Source organism: Felis catus, chromosome C2 (genome assembly GCF_018350175.1).
Source record: "Felis catus isolate Fca126 chromosome C2, F.catus_Fca126_mat1.0, whole genome shotgun sequence".
In the NCBI taxonomy this organism is placed as follows: domain Eukaryota; kingdom Metazoa; phylum Chordata; class Mammalia; order Carnivora; family Felidae; genus Felis; species Felis catus.
Genome location: NC_058376.1, coordinates 121,352,521 through 121,370,224, shown reverse-complemented (window position 1 = coordinate 121,370,224; position 17,704 = coordinate 121,352,521). Strand labels below are relative to the sequence as shown.

The window sequence follows — 17,704 nt, the reverse complement described above, 5'->3', positions numbered from 1 at the left end:
GCAGAGCAGCAGAATACAGGCAGGGAAGAGAATGAAAACTATCCCGACATCTTTACCTGCAGGAGAAGTTCTTGCAGCTGGGCCCGCTTCTGCTTTATCCGTTCTATCCGCCTCTGCTTCTCGATCTTTAAAACATGGGTTATGAAAGAACATGAGCATACATGGAGTATAAAGTACTGCCTACCTTTCAGTTATCTGAGTTATCAAGAACTTTCCTTCAACCTCCATCCATTTTAACTACCAATATCATTACTGAGGAGCAGGGTTAGGGTTAGGGTAAGCAAGTAGGGATGATAGCAGAATTGTGGCAACTATTATCTATAATGACATCCATCCACTTAATGAATACTTGGCATGCAGTACTTGTTGCTATTGTTACTCAAGTTCTAATCAGAGTAATAGCTAACATTTAGTGAATACTTACTCTAGGTGCCAGCAACTCAACCAAGCACTTTACACACATTATCTTAATTCATCTTCACAAAACCCTATGAAGTAAGAAGTACTGCGTTTTGCATGTAAAGAAACGGAGGTGTCGAGGGTTAAGGAACTGCCAAAGGTCACGTAGTTACTAAGTGGCAAGAGGCAGGATTTGAACCTAAGCCACCTGGTTCCAGAGACTCTATTATTAATTACTTTGCTACATTAGCCCCTCACGTAAAGAATCAGGGAAGATCTCATTTAAGATCGCAGTTTAACTGACTTTTAAGTGGGCATAGCTCCTAATACAGTTAGCCTGCATACTCAATACACGATTCCAACCTGTGGTAAGGAACATGCTTATGGGGCAAATTTCCCAGCTTCACACAACCATTATTTTCCTCACTCTTTCTGAATTTTCTCTCAGATGACTTCCTCACTGTGTCTTTGGGCAAAAGTCAATGACATCAAATATAACATTTTTCTTGTCTACTCCAACCATGTTTCCTTTTTAAAAAAAAAAAAAATTTATTTTTGAGGAGAGAGAATAAATGAATGGGGGAGGGGCAGAGAGAGAGAGAGAGAGAGAGAGAGAGAGAGAGAGAGAGAAAGGATCTGAAGTGGGCTCTGAGCTGACAGCAGAGAGCCCGACACAGGGCTCAAACTCCCAAAATGTGAGGTCTTGTCCTGAGCCAAAGTTGGGTGCTCAATTGACTGGGCCACCCAGATGCTCCCCACCTCCTTTTTTTTTAAATGACAAGCATGTTTCTTATTTGCTCTGTATCTACTCTAGTATGCACCGGGAGCATCCTCTCATCCTCTAACCACTATACCACTTTCATCCTAAATTACTTAACATTCACTTGAAAATCTGTGTGGCTTTCCATATCTGAAAAGATGTTGTAAGACTTTGTATCTGTATCTACAGCTGGGACAGGCCAGGCCAAGCCACTACCTGCCTCTCATGCCCCCCATCTAACACCAGGCTAAGATGTATCGATTCTACCTCTAAAACATTTCTCCAACTTCAGGCCACTGACTTGACTCAAAACATCTCCAATCCACCCCCTCAATTTCCCTCCTCATCTTCCATCAGTTCAACTTCCATCAGTTCAACCCACCAGCAGGGTGATGCCTTAGAATGTGTCCTATCAGCCCTCTTTATAATTCTTTCCACTGCTTACAGGATCAAGTCCCAAAGCCTCGCACTTAGAAAGCTATCCCCCCTTTAGCTCTGCCTGCACTCTGCTCACACCCAGCTGTGAACAGCCCATGCGGGGCCTCTGGAAGGCCCTCCCTGCCCTAAGCCTCTGGGCAAACACCTACATCTCCCTCATAACTGCGCTCAGCGATTTTCTTCTTTCCTTCGAAAAGCCCTCCATTATCTCCCTTTCCAGAGCATCTGTACATATGTCTTTCACAGGAGTAATCAATCAGTTTTGGTAACTCCTTTTGACTATTTTTCCTTTTATCAGAATGAAAGCTCCTGGGGTCAGAGATTTTGTCTCATATAATCTTTGGGTAAACATGCAGGAACTGCTAAAAGATTTTTGCTTATTGAGTCTTTGTTATCAGCTTAATATTACTGGCAATAAAAATGATCCTCAAATTCCACTGCATGAGAAAGAGAAGAAGAGGTCATTTCCACTGTAGTGTATGTATAACATCCCATAACTTTTGATGAATGTCTAATTTCTCCATCTACAAATATAATAATACCAAATAAGTTCTGATTTGCTGAGGGGAAAAAGGGATGGAGAAAAACATGAAACTGACCATATTTATCTCCAGAAACTATAGGTAACCTCAATTTATGGCCATGATAGTACAATTATGTCAAACCAATTTAAAATCAGTAGGTTGGGGCACATGCTCATATAGGACAGATTTTCTATAATGATTAAAGTTAATGGAATAAAAATGTTTCCGCAAACATCATCCCAAAATTCATGCAAGCTGAACATTGTATCCTTTGTGATAAAGATACCAATGAAATACCATCTGGTTGTTACGGATTCTAGGGTCAAAGATAAAAGTTTATTTATTTCTTTTTCTTACCTTTTTTTTTTTTCTTAAATGTATGAAATTTATTGTCAAACTCGTTTCCATACAACACCCAGTGCTCATCCCAAAAGGTGCCCTCTTCAATACTCATCACCCACCCTCCCCTCCCTCCCACCCCCCATCAGCCCTCAGTTTGCTCTCATTTTTTGAGTCTCTTATGCTTTGGCTCTCTCCCACTCTAACCTCTCTCTTTTTTTTTTCCTTCCCCTCCCCCATGGGTTCCTGTTAAGTTTCTCAGGATCCACATAAGAGTGAAAACCTATGGTATCTGTCTTTCTCTGTATGGCTTATTTCACTTAGCGTAACACTCTCCAGTTCCATCCATGTTGCTACAAAGGGCCATAGTTCATTCTTTCTCATTGCCACGTAGTACTCCATTGTGTATATAAACCACAATTTCTTTATCCATTCATCAGTTGATGGACATTTAGGCTCTTTCCATAATTTGGCTATTGTTGAAAGTGCTGCTATAAACATTGGGGTACAAGTGCCCCTATGCATCAAAGATAAAAGTTTAAACACAAGAAGTGAACAGCCAGTTTGATCCTATTTATTTTTTTTGGGGGGGGGGATCTATACAGCAAGCATTTCATCAAATATTATTTCTATTTATGAATTATCAAAAATCTATTGTATAGAGTGCTCAGAATTAAACTATAATAAAGTAAGTATCTTCTCTAAGAAACAGTAAAAATCAAGTCATTTAATTTCTATGTCCCTCAGTTTCATCAGGAATTCAAACTATACATCTTTCTAAATCTCCTTCTAGTTCTAAAATCCTACACAGAAGAGTCTGCTTAAAAAAAAAGGCATAGTATACATGTACAATTAGAAATATTTTAATATTATATGTATTTCTAAATTAAAATGCCTCTTATGTAAAATAAAGCAAACTACTATCTATAAACAGATTTTGCTCACTTACCTCAAGATTTTGACATTCCTGAGCAGAATTGGTAGGCAGGCCAATCCACTTGATTTCTTTTTTTTCCTTTGAAATTATGTTCATTGCCATTAGCACATTTAAAGCATCATAAACTCTTCTCCTAATATTCTTCTGGTCATAGGCCTGCTAAAAAATAATTTTCAATGAGTGATAAACTTCAAGGGTTAAGATATAGTCACAGGATATTAAGATATTTAACTAATATTATTATTATTGTACCTTTAGAGTGCTTAAAGAATTCCATAGCCAGTGAAATACCCTTCAAAAGTAAAGAAGAGATAAAGATACTTCCTAACAATCTAAAACATAAAACAATCTCAAAAATAAAGATTATGACACCCACAGATCTAAATTAAGAAACACTAAAGGGCCTTCTTTAAGCAGAATAAAGACAGATAGGATCTAAGATGGGAGTTTGGAGACACAGTATGTGGAATGAAGACCACTTGAAAGGTAAATCTGTGGGTATATCTCAATTAACTTCATTGTATAAAACAATACGTCTTGTGGAATCAAGAATATATATAGAACTAACATACATGACAACAGTATGTATATCAGAGGGGTAATGTTAAAGTGGGCTGAAACCCTGCATTGTCTGGCAGGATATTAGACTCTGAAAAGAATGCATGTTTCAAGCTCTAGGTGAACAGTGCTTTCAAGTATGTGGTCCAAGGACTAGTACTGATCTACAAACTGTTACTAGTCTACAATGAAAACAGGGAACTTGCACAAAACATCATTACATAGAGCACTAAAACACAGTTTACTTGAGCTGATTTTTTGTTTTGTTTTGTTTTGTTTTTAATGGCAGCAAGATTTTCTCAGTGAAAGAGACTGTTTCAACTTAGATTGTGGAAAAAGTCCATTTTATTGTGGACAAGCAGTTCCTAAGAACAAAATCCAATCAATCAAATGCCATGATAATAAAGGATGCTGGAGTACACTGAATCCATTTAAGTACAGAACTAAACTTATATAAATAGGAGATTTAAGTTATAGAACTGAGTGTAAATATTAGAATTCCTGACACTGTAGGGGCACCTGGGTGGCTCAGTCACTTAAGCATTTGACTCTCGATTTCAGCTCAGGTCATGATCTCATGGACCGTGAGTCTGAGCCCCATGTTGGGCTCTGTGTTGACAGCGTATAGCCAGCTCGGAATTCTGTCTCTCTCTCTGCCCCTTCCCAGCTTGTGTGCACACTCTCTCTCTCTCTCTCTCTCTCAAAATAAATAAATAAACTTAAAAAAACCCTGAAATTCTGACACTTTAGAAATAACAATAATATTGGGGCGCCTGGGTGGCTCAATCTGTTAGGCATCCGGCTTCAGCTCAGGTCATGATCTCGCGGTCCGTGAGTTCAAGCCCTGCATCGGGCTCTGTGCTGACAGCTCAGAGCCTGGAGCCTGTTTCAGATTCTGTGTCTCCCTCTCTCTTTGACCCTCCCCTGTTCATGCTCTGTCTCTCCCCTGTCTCAAAAATAAATAAACATTAAAAAAAAAATTTAAAAAAAAGAGAAATAACAATAATATAGTAAAAAATACGAGGAAGAGGCAACAAATTAAGTCTGCTTATGTTCTCCTTGATATTTTAAAGGGTTTGGGATTCAACACAGATGAACTATTCAGACAGATGAACTAAGTAATAATAGAGGTTTGGCACAATATATTCATTTAAAGTCATAATAACAACCATAATAATATTATTCTTTTAACAATTATCACGAATATAGTCAATCTGAATCCTGTGGTAGAGAGGAAAAATAGGAGATATAGTACATATAAATATATTAACTTTTGGGGCGCCTGGGTGGCGCAGTCGGTTAAGCGTCCGACTTCAGCCAGGTCACGATCTCGCGGTCTGTGAGTTCGAGCCCTGCGTCAGGCTCTGGGCTGATGGCTCAGAGCCTGGAGCCTGTTTCTGATTCTGTGTCTCCTTCTCTCTCTGCCCCTCCCCCGTTCATGCTCTGTCTCTCTCTGTCCCAAAAATAAAAATAAACGCTGAAAAAAAAAATTAAAAAAATAATATATTAACTTTTTCCTCTCTATAATCAACATACTGGTACAGGTGATAACAAACAAAAGAAATAAAATATTGAAGTTACTTAAAGTCATAAAGATAATCAACTAAAGAACTAAAGACTACAAATCTTCCAAATTATCGAAAAAAATAACGCAGAAGGGAAGAGAAAAAAACCCAACCCTTGCTTCTATTCAGGGGTGGGGATAGGGATGGTTAGTAAAAATGTATGTTGGATGATGAAACATGCTAAGAAAAAATGCCTCAGTACAGTGACATCTGAGTGAAAACTGGAGGAGAAAAACCATATGGCTCCTTAGCAAAGAGATTCAGACAAAGGAAATAGCAAGTGTAATAGTCTGATAAGGAGCATATCTGGCATAGTCACCCCAAAACAAAAAAATAAAAAAACCACCAATCTCATTCATGACCAGTGTAAAACTCCTAAATTTTCAGGAAATTATACAGAATTTGATTGATTCAATATCCATTTCTGATTTGTTTTAATTAAGAAAAATGAAAGAGGGGCGCCTGGGTGGCTCAGTCGGTTAAGACTTTGACTTCAGTTCAGGTCATGATCTTGCAGTCTGTGAGTTCAAGCCTCACGTCGGACCCTGTGCTGACAGCTCAGAGCCTGGAGCCTGCTTCAGATTCTGTGTCTCCCTCTCTCTCTGCTCCTCCCCCGTTCATGCTCTGTCTCTCTCTCTCTCTCTCTCTCTCTCTCTCTCTCTCTCTCAAAAATGAATAAATGTTAAAAAAAAAAAGTTTGTAGAAAAATGAAAGAAATGTTACGTATGCTATAGTGTAGTAACTGAGACAGTGCATAGTAGCAGATGAGATCAGAGAGGTAATGGTGGGCCAGGTCACATAGGGTCTTGTAGAACATTTTGAGAACTTTCACTTTCACTCAGAATCAGAATGCCATATATCTTCTCTACAGATGCCAGAGAAAAGAAACATCTAATGGCTCACAAGAAAAATCTCAAAGTGATCCAAAAAATATAAATAGTTCCACTCACAGTCTCTGAACACAGGTAATAAAAGTGAAAATTCAGACAAACAAAATTCCCTATCACCTGGAACTATACAAATTCTAATGCCATTCTTAGGTCAGAGAGGAAATTAAAACCAAAGTTGCAGAATATCTAAAGTATAATATTATATCAGAATCAATGGGATATGGCTAAAGCAGCGCACAAGAGGAAAAGTCACAGCCATAAAGATTTTCATTACTAAACAAAAATAATAAAAGTAAATAAAGTATACATCAGAGTCTACAGGGTAGAAAAGTAACAAAAGTAACTTCAGGAAAGAGAAGAGAATATTAAATGAAGATTAAAAAAAGAAATTAACTGCAAAACAGGAGGGTCAGTACAAATTCAAGAGATGGTTTGTTGGGAAAAATAACTGCAAATAATTAAAAAAAAATTTTTTTTAAATTACTGTTTATTTACTTTTGAGAGAGTGAGACACAGCATGAACCAGGGAGGGGGAGAGAGAGAGGGAGACACAACTGAACTCACAAACCTCAAGATCATGACCTGAGCTGAAGTTGGAACCTTAACTTACTGAGCCACCCAGGTGCCCACAACTGAGTTTTTAATAGACATGTTCATGTATTATTTTTTCAATTAAAAACAAGACAAAATTTTCTAATTGACTTGGACACAAAGAAACACCAAAGGACTCAGAAACATCTCCAAAGTCATTCAAATATAAATGTTTCTTTTGTAACCCCCAAAACTACGTTTTAAAAATACATGTTCATCTTTATGTTTAAGTATATAATAAAAGAATCCTTTCTAAAACAAAACAAACAAAAAGTCAACAACAAAAGAACTCCCCAGAAGACAATATGAAACCCTCAAGTAAAGGAGTTGGGGATTCCCTAGCTTGTCCGAGTCCTTAAATCAAGGACATAGTCACCCCAGAGATACACTGTTCCATCACTCATCACATCAACGTCAAGGGAATGATCTACCTACCGAATCAGCTGCCAAATGGTTATTTGAATTGGTGAACTCTGATACCAGCTCATCAGCCACTTCATTATATGATGTTGTACCTTTCCGCTGAACTTTCTCACACACTTTCATGGAAAAATGTCTCAAGCCTTTTCCATTTTTATCTCCTTTTTTGCTTCGTTTACTAAAAGAGAAAAATATATTTATACACCAGACTTCCTTTACAAAAATATAAAGTAATGTGAGAATATAGTAATTTGATGTTTGTTTCAAGTGGTAAATTTTAAAGAATTAAAAAAAAATTTTTTTTGTTTATATATTTATTTTTGAGAAAGAAAGACACAACGTGAATTGGGGAGGGGCAGGGACAGAAAGAGACACAGAATCCAAAGCAGGCTCCAGGCCCTGAACTGTCAGCGTAGAGCCCGATGTGAGGCTTGAACTTGTGAACTGCGAGGTCATGACCTGAGCCGAAGTCGGACGTTTAACCAACTGAGCCACTCAGGTACCCCTCAAGTGGTAAATTTTAAACTGAATTAGAAATGAAGAAACGTTTTTGAACTTACAATGTTATATATAAACTTATAATGCTTTTGCCTTACAAGCTTAATAAAGTATGAAGTTAGAGTGCTTTTCTACACACATTATTCATTTATCAACAAGTATTTACTGACCAATAACTTACTATTATGTGCCAGGTACTGTTCTACACACTAGGAATAAATCCATGAAAGGAACAGACAAAAACACTGCCTAGCCTAGTAGAGTTTACATGCTTACCTTTTGGTATTCTATGTATGCTACAGCTCTATTTCACCTAAAATTAAAAGTACCACTTTCATCAGTTTCATTTATCTACTAGATTTTCAAACAGAGGTCATACTATTAATAACAGATCTAAGTCTTCAATTATTTTAAGTTTGGTTAATGCCTAGGCCCAAACTTTGATAACTTACTAACATTTTCAGGGGTTCAATTTAATTCTACTAATTTCTGAGTGCCAACTATATGCCAAGAACTGGAATAAGGACTAGAGCACACAAATGACAATTGAGGCAAAATCCTTTCTCTCAGTACTGAGTCTTGGCAGACGGGAGAAAGACAAAACAGACCTAAAAGGACAGAGGATTCCAATATAGTAAGGTAAGTGCCACGTCAGTTACTTACAATGTTCATGGGAATTAGGAAGAGGGACATCTCATCTAACCTACAGGAGGAAGACTTGCTGGGGTAAAAGCCAAATGAAAACAATAAACAAAATGAAAAGGCAACGTACGGAATGGGAGAAAATATTTACAAACCCTTTATCTGACAGGGGGTCAATATCCAAAATATCTAAAAAATTCCAACAATTCATTAACAAAAAACCCCACACATCCAAATTAAAAAATGGGCAAAAGACATGAATAGAAACTTCTCTGAAGAAAACACACAAATGGCCAACAGCTATATGAAAAGGTGCTCATCATTGCTAATCATCAGAAAGCTGTAAATCAAAACCACAATGAAGTATTATCTCACACCTGTTAGGATGGCTATTTTTAAAAATTGACAGAAACAAAAGGTAGGTGTTGGTGAGAATATGGAGAAATTAGCACCCTTTTACAAATGGAAAATGGTACAGTTGCTATGAAAAAAGTATGAAGGTTCCTCAAAATATTTAAAATAGAATTTCCATATGATCCAGAAATCCCACTTCTGGGTATATATCCAAAGGAATTGAAATCAGGATCTCAAGGAGGCATTTGCACTCTCCTATTCACTGCAGCATGATTCGCAATAGCCAAGATATGGAACCAACCTCAATGTCCATAGGTAGATAAATGGATTAAAAAATATGGTTTATACATACAGTGGAATATTATTTGGCCTCAAAAGAGAATGAAAGCCTGCCATATGCAGTAAACAAGGATGAACCTGGAGGACATTATGCTAAGCCAGTCACAGAAGGACAAATAATGCATGATTCCACTTGTATAAGGTGTCCCACACAGTCAAACACATAGAGGCAAACAGCAGAATGGTGCTTGCTGGAAGGAAAGGGGAAATAGGGAATTGCTCAACAGGTATAAAGTTTCATTTACGCAAAATGAGCAAGTTCTAGAGATCTGCTGATACAACCTAGTGTTGGTAGTCAATGATAATGTACGCTTACAAATTTGTTAGTGGTAAATCTCATGTTAAGTGTTCTTAACACCAGCACCAGCACCAGCAGCATCACCACAAAGATAAACATGCACTTGATCACGTTCCACTAGTATAATTATATTCACTTATAAATTATTTACATGTTCTGTGTTACATACCTTAAGAAATAGACTAAATGTATTTTTTAAAAGAATAAAGTAAGGATATCTACTTTCTTTTTCCCAAATTCCCAAAGGATCACGTGGCCATTCACTGTGGTCAGACTACTGCTGAAATACTGGGAAGACATTAAAGGTGTTAAGTGGGGGAGTGACACAGTGAGATTTTTAGTTAGGCAGAGATTCTGGCTGCAAAGTAGAAGATGCACTTACGAGGGGCAAGAGCAGAGACAGGAAGAACAGTTGAGAGGCAAGCCAGGCAAGAAATATCAAGTCCTGAAACTGGGGCAACTGGTAGGGTTGGATAAGAAGAGGCAGCTTTGAATAAATTTTAAAGATAAAAATCAGTAGAAGGAAGTGACTGATGTGAACGGTGAGAAAGAGGGAAATAAGAGAATGACCCTCAGGAAGAGGCATCATTTACTGAGATCAAGGAGACATGAACAAGTTCATGAGTTCCATTTTAAACCCGCTCATCTGCACAGTCCAATACCTAGGTATACTCACATGCAGCTACTGAGCACTTGAAATCTGGGAAGTCTGAATTGAGATATGTTTTAAGTATCAAATACACACTGAGTTTCAAAGCTTGTATGAGAAATCAATGTAAAATATCTGAGTAACCTTTACATTAATTACATGTTGAAATATAATATTTTATTTGTTTTTTAAGGTTTATTTTGAGAGAGAGAGATTGTGGGTGAGCAGGGGAGGGAGGGAGAGGGAGAGGGAGAGGGAGAGGGAGAGGGAGAGGGAGAGGGGGAGAGAGAGAGAGAGAGAGAGAGAGAGAGAGAGAGAGAGAGAGAGAGAATATCCCAAGTAGGCTCTTCACGGTCAGCATGGAGCCTGACATGGGGCTCAAACTCATGAACCATGAGATCACAGCCTGCGCCAAAATCAAGAATCAGACACTTAACTGACTGAGCCATCCAGGTGCCCCTGAAATATAATATTTTAGATACACTGGATTAAATAAGAGATATAAAAATTAACTTCAGGGGTGCCTGGCTGGCTCAGTTGGTAGAGCACGCAACTTTTGATCTTGGGTTTGTGAATTCAAGCCCCATGTTGGGTGTAGAGATTAAAAATAAAATCTTATCCCGAGATCATTATTACCCTATATGTTAACTAACTTGGATTAAAAAAAAATTATCCAGACACTAAAAATAAAGAAAATCTTTAAAAAATTAATTTCATATTTCTTATTTTTTTAATTATTATAAAATTAAAAGTCACATGTGGCTCCTATTACATTTCTATTGTGGGGCACCTGAGTGGCTCAGTTGGTTAAGCGTCTGACTTTCACTAAGGTCATGATCTCACAGTTCATGAGTTCGAGTCCTGCATCAGGCTCTTCTGTGCTAGCAGCTCAGAGCCTGGGACCTGCTGCGGATTCTGTGTGTGTTTCTCTCTGTCCCTCCCCTGCTAGTGCTCTGTCTCTCTCTCAAAAATAGTAAACATTAAAAAAAAAATCACATTTCCATTGGTCAGCAATGATACAGAGTCTGACATGTCAACAGAATTTCCCAATCAATATATTCAATAGATAGTTAAATATGTAAGTCTCACTTTGTAAGTGAGCTTATAGGATAGGTCACTTACAAACTTATCAGCATGTGTACCATGCCAACCTTCTTCCTATCAGTCTCAAAGGATTAGGTATTCCTCTTTGTTTTTAAATCTAACCTCCTTTTTTAAAGATAACAGCTTTATTGAAATATAATTGACATACCATAAATTCCATTTTTTAAAGTATACAATTCAGTGGTTTTTAAGAATTATGAAACCATCACCACAATCTAATTTCTTCACCCTAAAAAGAAATGCTGTACCCACTGACAGTCATACCTCACTCCCTAGCCCCTACTATTCTACTCTCTGTTGCTATGGATTTGCCTATTTGCCAAAGTCAACTTTTCAACTTGAGTTTTTTCACTCCAGTGCTTCTGTGTCTGTATTTGCTCTCCTTTGAGCTGTTCTATCCAGTGTTTGTTCTTAATATATAACTTTATTGTGAACCTGGAATCTGATAAAGACTTCAGATCCAACTGCCACTTTAAAGGTAATACCAAGGACAGAAGAACATGTTAAATTACACTACAGGGATGCAATAAGCAAACTTTTTTTTAAAGTGTATTTATTTTGAGAGAGAGAGAGAGAGAGAGTACACATGAGTGTGAGCAGGAAATAGGGCAGAGAAGGAGGGAGAGAGAATCCCAATCTGTTTAGCATGGAGTCTGACGTGAGGGGCTCATCTCAGGAACCGTGAGATAATGACCCCAACCGAAACCAAGAGTCAGATGTTTAACCAACTGAGCCACCCAGGTGCCCCAGTAAGCAAACTCTTTAGGCTTTCTCTTTAGGATACATAAAGTGATTTCTTCAATTAAAAATATGTAAGGGAAAAAAAGAGGGAGGGAGGGAGAGAGAAGGGGAGTTAGGGGGGAGGATAGATACAGAAGGGGAATCTACAGATTTTATAAGACATATAAATTTATTTCAAATAGACTATAACACACACACACACACACACACACACACACACACACACACGCACACACACACACACCAGTTATAGGGGACTCTGGGAAAACAGCAATAGCAGTATAGTTTTCAAACTCTCCAAATCCCCATATAAAAAGAGAACAACTAGACAGCAAAACCAAAACTCCATGATAACACTTACAACAAAAGGAAAGGGGTCAAGCAGTTATCCTGCTTTCTTATAGGAACTGTACCTGCAGGTAAATAAATAGTAAAAGAGGGAAAGTGTCTTTATATAAAAATAGTGCCAGTAGTTAGAATAACACTAACTGCAACTCACAAGAAATTAAGAGTTATAACTATTAAACACTGGTTGTGTTACCATCATTAAAAAAAAGACACAATGGAAGAACACACATCATCTATAGTCTTGCCAAGGATCAAACACCAGTCTACAAAGCCACTGAATCCTATTGCCAAACTACACGAAACACCGAAAACAGGAAGATACTGAGATGCACATGAGTATGAAATCAAGAAGATCTAGACTGTGGGAAACTGCAGAGGCCAAATAGCCTAGTTTCAACAACTAAAGTAAAAGGAAAATAAGGGGACAGAAGGGAAATCTATATATAAAAGATAACTTTTTTTTAAGATAACTTTTTTTTTTAAACTTTATTTATTTTTGAGAGACAGAGAGACAGAGCATGAGCAGGGGAAGGGCAGACAGAGAGGGAGACACAGAACCCGAAGCAGGCTCCAGGTTCTGAGCTGTCAGCACAGAACCTGACACAGGGCTCGAACCTACGAACTGTGAGATCACGACCTCAGCCAAAGTTGGGCACCCAACTGACTGAGCCACCCAGGCATCCCTCAACTTTTTAAAAAAATGGACAAGACTAAAATGTGCCAAAGGATGCACATTTAGGTAATAAAACTATTTAAAAATGCAAGGAAGTGATTACTATAAAAATAGGGATAACGGTTAATTATAGGGGAGAGAGGGTATAGTTATTTGCATGGGACATGGCTTCTGGGTTATACTTCTTGATCTGGCGATGGTTATAAGACTGTTTGCCTTAAAGTAATTCATTAGTCATGCATTTGCTTTTTGATTTTTCTGTAACTGGTATTTATTTATTTATTTATTTATTTATTGTTTAATTTACATCCAAGTTAGTTAGTATATGGTGGTGCCACAATGATTTCAGGAGTAGATTCCTTAATGCCCCTTACCCATTTACACCATGCCCTCTCCCACAACCCCTCCAGCAACCCTGTTTGTTCTCTATATTTAAGAGTCTTTCATGTTTTGTTCCCCTCCCCATTTTTATATTATTTTTGCTTCCCTTCCCTTATGTTCTTCTGTTTGTATCTTAAATTCTTCATGAGTGAAGTCATATGGTATTTGTCTTTCTCTGATTTCACTTAGCATAATACCCTCTAGTTCCATCCACGCAGTTGCAAATGGCAAGATTTCATTCTGATTACTGAGTAATACTCCATTGTATGTATGTATGTATGTGTATATATATATATATATATATATATATATATATGTATGTATATACATATACATATATCACATATATGTATATACATATTCAGTGCACATATATGTATATACATATACATATATCACACACCACATCTTCTTTATCCATTCACCCATTGATGGACATTTGGGCTCTTTCCATACTCTGGCTATTGTCGATAGCGCTGCTATAAATATTGGGGTGCTCATAGGCCTCTTCGAAACTGTATACCAGGTATCCCTTGGATAAATAGCTAGTAATGCAATCGCTAGGTCAGAGGATAGTTCTATTTGTAATTTTTTGAGGAACCTCCATACTGTTTTCCAGAGTGGTTGCACCAGTTTGCATTCCCACCAGCAGTGCAAGAGATCCTCTTTCTCTGCATCCTCGCCAATATGTTGTTGCCTGAGTTGTTAATATTGGCATTCTGACAGGTGTGAGGTGGTAACTCACTGTGGTTTTGATTTATATTTCCCTGATGATGAGGGATGCTGCGCATTTTTTCATGTGTCAGTTGGCCATCTGGATGTCTTCTTTGGAGAAATGTCTATTCATGTCTTTTGCCAATTTCTTCACTGGATTATTTGTTTTCTGGGTGTTGAGTTTGGTAAGTTCTTTATAGATTTTGGATACTAACCCTTTATTTGATATGCCGTTTGCAAATATCTTCTCCCATTCTGTCGGTTGCCTTTTAGTTTTGCTGATCGTTTCCTTCGCTGTGCAGAAGCTTTTTATTTTGCTGAGGTCCCAATAGTTCATTTTTGCTTTGTTTCTCTTGCCTCCAGAGACATGTTGAGTAAGAAGTTGCTGCGGCCAAGATCAAAGAAGTTTTTGCCTGCTTTCTCGAGGATTTTGATGGCTTCCTGTCTTACATTGAGATCTTTCATCCATTTCGAGTTTATTTTTGTGTATGGTGTAACAAAGTGGTCCAGGTTCATTCTTCTGCATGTCACTGTCCAGTTTTCCCAACACCACTTGCTGAAGAGACTGTCTTTATTCCATTGGATAGTCTTTCCTGCTTTGTCAAAGATTAGTTGGCCATAGGTTTCTGGGTCCATTTCTGTGTTCTCTATTCTGTTCCACTGATCTGAGCGTCTGTTTTTGTGCCAGTATGTAACTGAATTATATTTTACAAAAAAAACCCCAGCAAACAAAACATGACATTTGAAACAGATAGAAATTTGAATACTACATATTTGATATTAAGGAATTATCATTAATTTTCCTAGGTATAACAATGATATTGTAGATATATTTAAAAAGGAGTTTTTTAAGATACCAGTACAGAGATTTATGATGAAAATGATAGGATGCCAGGGATTTGCTTTACAATACAGGAGGGAGTATATACAAAATGAGATATGCCATGAATTGATTGTTGTTGAAGTTCAGAGATATGCACACATAGGAGGTTCACGATACCAGTCATCTACTTCTGCATTTTAAATTCTCTAAATTAAATAGTCTTTTAAAAAGAGAGAAAAAAGAATGGTTTGAGCATATCTTTATTTACAATGGTTTAGTCCTATCCTCAGTTTCCTATATTCAGCTCAGCTTTCTCAGGAAGGGGTGTTTAAACATCACAATACCCTATTAATATAAAGGACAACTCAACATATACAATATGTAACTCTGGATCCTACTGCAGTTCTCATCTAGATGAGTGACAGAACCATCCACCCAATCACCCTAACCAAAAACCAGATTCATCCTACGTTCTTCTAATTCCCTTTCTAATGAATCAATCTAATTGTACCAAATCTAATCTACTTCAAGGCCTAACTAGCTTTTGAATTTCACTTCTCTAAGTTCTCACTGCCCTAGGTTCAGGCCCTCATCATCTCTCTAAGAATATCACTAGAACCTTATAAGGGGTCTCCTTTGTGCTGTCTAGAGGCATTCCAATCCCTCCTCCATAAGGCCATTATGGTGATCTTTCTACGTAAACTGGACCACGGCCTATTCAGTTTAAAATCAGTGGTAATGGCAAATAGTAAATACTTACTGAATGCTACGTATGTGCTAGTTACTGTTCTAAGTAATTTCATTTTTTAAAAGAATCTACCAATTCCCATTTGCTACATATATTTTCACACAAAGCCCACTCTATGCTGATTTGCCCTCAGTGTTTGGGGTATTTAGGATACAAATGGCTAGCCATATGTAAATATGTATAATTAGTACAAGGTAGGCAAAAAAAGTAAATAAGAACTGTTAAAAATAGTGCATGAGTTATTTCTGAAAGAAATATGTTGTGTATGGGGTTTTATATTTATGCTAAGAAGTGGATAATGGTTTAAGTAAATAAAATTCTCACCTCCATGTTTATAAACTTTTGAAAAGCCAGGGATGGAGCAGGGTTGTTGTTTTTCATGTAATTCTAGGTCTTTTTTAAAAAGGGAGCAATAAGAGGTGCCTGGGTGGCTCAGTTGGTTAAGCGTCCGACTTTGGCTTAGGTCATGATCTCACAGTTCATGGGTTCAAGCCCTGAATTGGGCTCTGTGCCAACAGCTCAGAACCTGGAGCCTGACACAGATTCTGTGTGTGTGTGCGTCTCTCTCTGCCCCTCCCCCACTTGTGCTCTCTCAAAAACAAATAAACATTTTTAAAAAAAATAAAAAGGGAGCAATAAGATAATCATAGCATAGTGTAGGGCGATCACCTGACTAATTTGCCTTCTATTGTCAGACATGGATAATATTTTAAAGGAAGAAACTAAACACAGTCCTTAAATAGGAAAAACTAGACTTTCAATAGCTGATGAACATGACCTTAAACAAATACAAGACCATATATAAGAATTTTATAAGATTAGTTCAGTTAATGAAATAAGATTTAATTATAAAATATAAATAGAAAGTAAAATAACTTTATAAGATTTTTTAGGATTTTATAAAAATATATTTTTATATATTTTATAAAAATATAAAGATAAAATAATTTTATACAATCAGTTCATGAACTTGAAGAAAACTGGTTAAATACCAAGATCGGTAAACTATTTATTAGCTATGTATTTTGAACAGTTTACTTCATTTAGCTCTGATCCATGATACTCCTCTGCCTGAAAAACAGAAACACAAGTGCCTGTCTCCCAAGGCTGCTATGAGGAAGGATTAAACTCTTCATGAGTTACCAGAATTTTCATGAGCAATACAAAACTGAAGGATACTACTCAGCCCTGGCTGAATCAAGAAATTAAACTTGGCCAATAAACACATAAAAAGACGCTTAACATCAATAATCATTAGGGAAATGCAAACAAAACCCCAATGAGATTAGGATGGCTATTATCAAAACCAAAAAGAAGTGTTGTGAGAATGTGGAGGAACTGGAACCTTTGTACATTGCTGGTGACAATGTAAATGGTGCAGTAGCTATAAAAAATACTACAATGGTTCCTCAAACACTTAAACATAGAATTACCATCTGATCCAGTAATTTTACTTTGTGTTATTACAGCTAAAGAAATTAAAAATAGGGACTCCAACAGATACTTCTTATACCCACCTTCACAGCAACAATATTCACAACAGTCAAAAGGTGAAAACAACCCAAATGTCCATCAACATATGAATAAACAAAACGTAGTACATGCATATAATGGAACATTATTTAGCCATAACAAAGAATGAAATCCTGATACATGCTCTAACATTAATAAACCTTAAAGACATGGTAAGTAAAATAAGTCAGAGATGAAAGAGTAAATACTATATGATTCCTCCTACATGAAATAGAAATAGTCAAGTTCATAGAGACAGATAGTAAAACTATGGTTACTGGAGCTGGGGGAGGGGGAAGTGGGAGTTATTGTTTACTGGGTACAGGATTTCAGTATGGGATGGTGAAAAAGTTCTGGAGATGGATAGTGGTGATAGGTGAACAATAGTTTATTATTTATTTACTCAGTGGTTCTTTTGGTTTTAAACTTATTTATGTTTTGTTGTCTTTTATGCTTAAG

At 37.1% G+C, this 17,704-nt stretch overlaps 1 protein-coding gene across 10 annotated transcripts in view; it reads right to left on the bottom strand.

Moving 5' to 3' along the window:
* Positions 1-17,704, bottom strand: part of TFDP2 (transcription factor Dp-2) — a 177,390-nt gene that overhangs the window by 21,241 nt on the left and 138,445 nt on the right. For 8 of the 10 annotated variants that reach the window (XM_003992044.5, XM_045037496.1, XM_045037499.1 and 5 more), the window contains 3 exons: positions 7,437-7,599; positions 3,410-3,556; positions 57-125 (listed from right to left, as the gene is read on the bottom strand). In XM_003992044.5, coding sequence (XP_003992093.2) covers positions 57-125; positions 3,410-3,556; positions 7,437-7,599 — 379 coding nt within the window. The remainder of the gene's footprint in view (positions 1-56; positions 126-3,409; positions 3,557-7,436; positions 7,600-17,704) is intronic. The other 2 variants (XM_045037495.1, XM_045037493.1) reach the window with 1 other exon arrangement.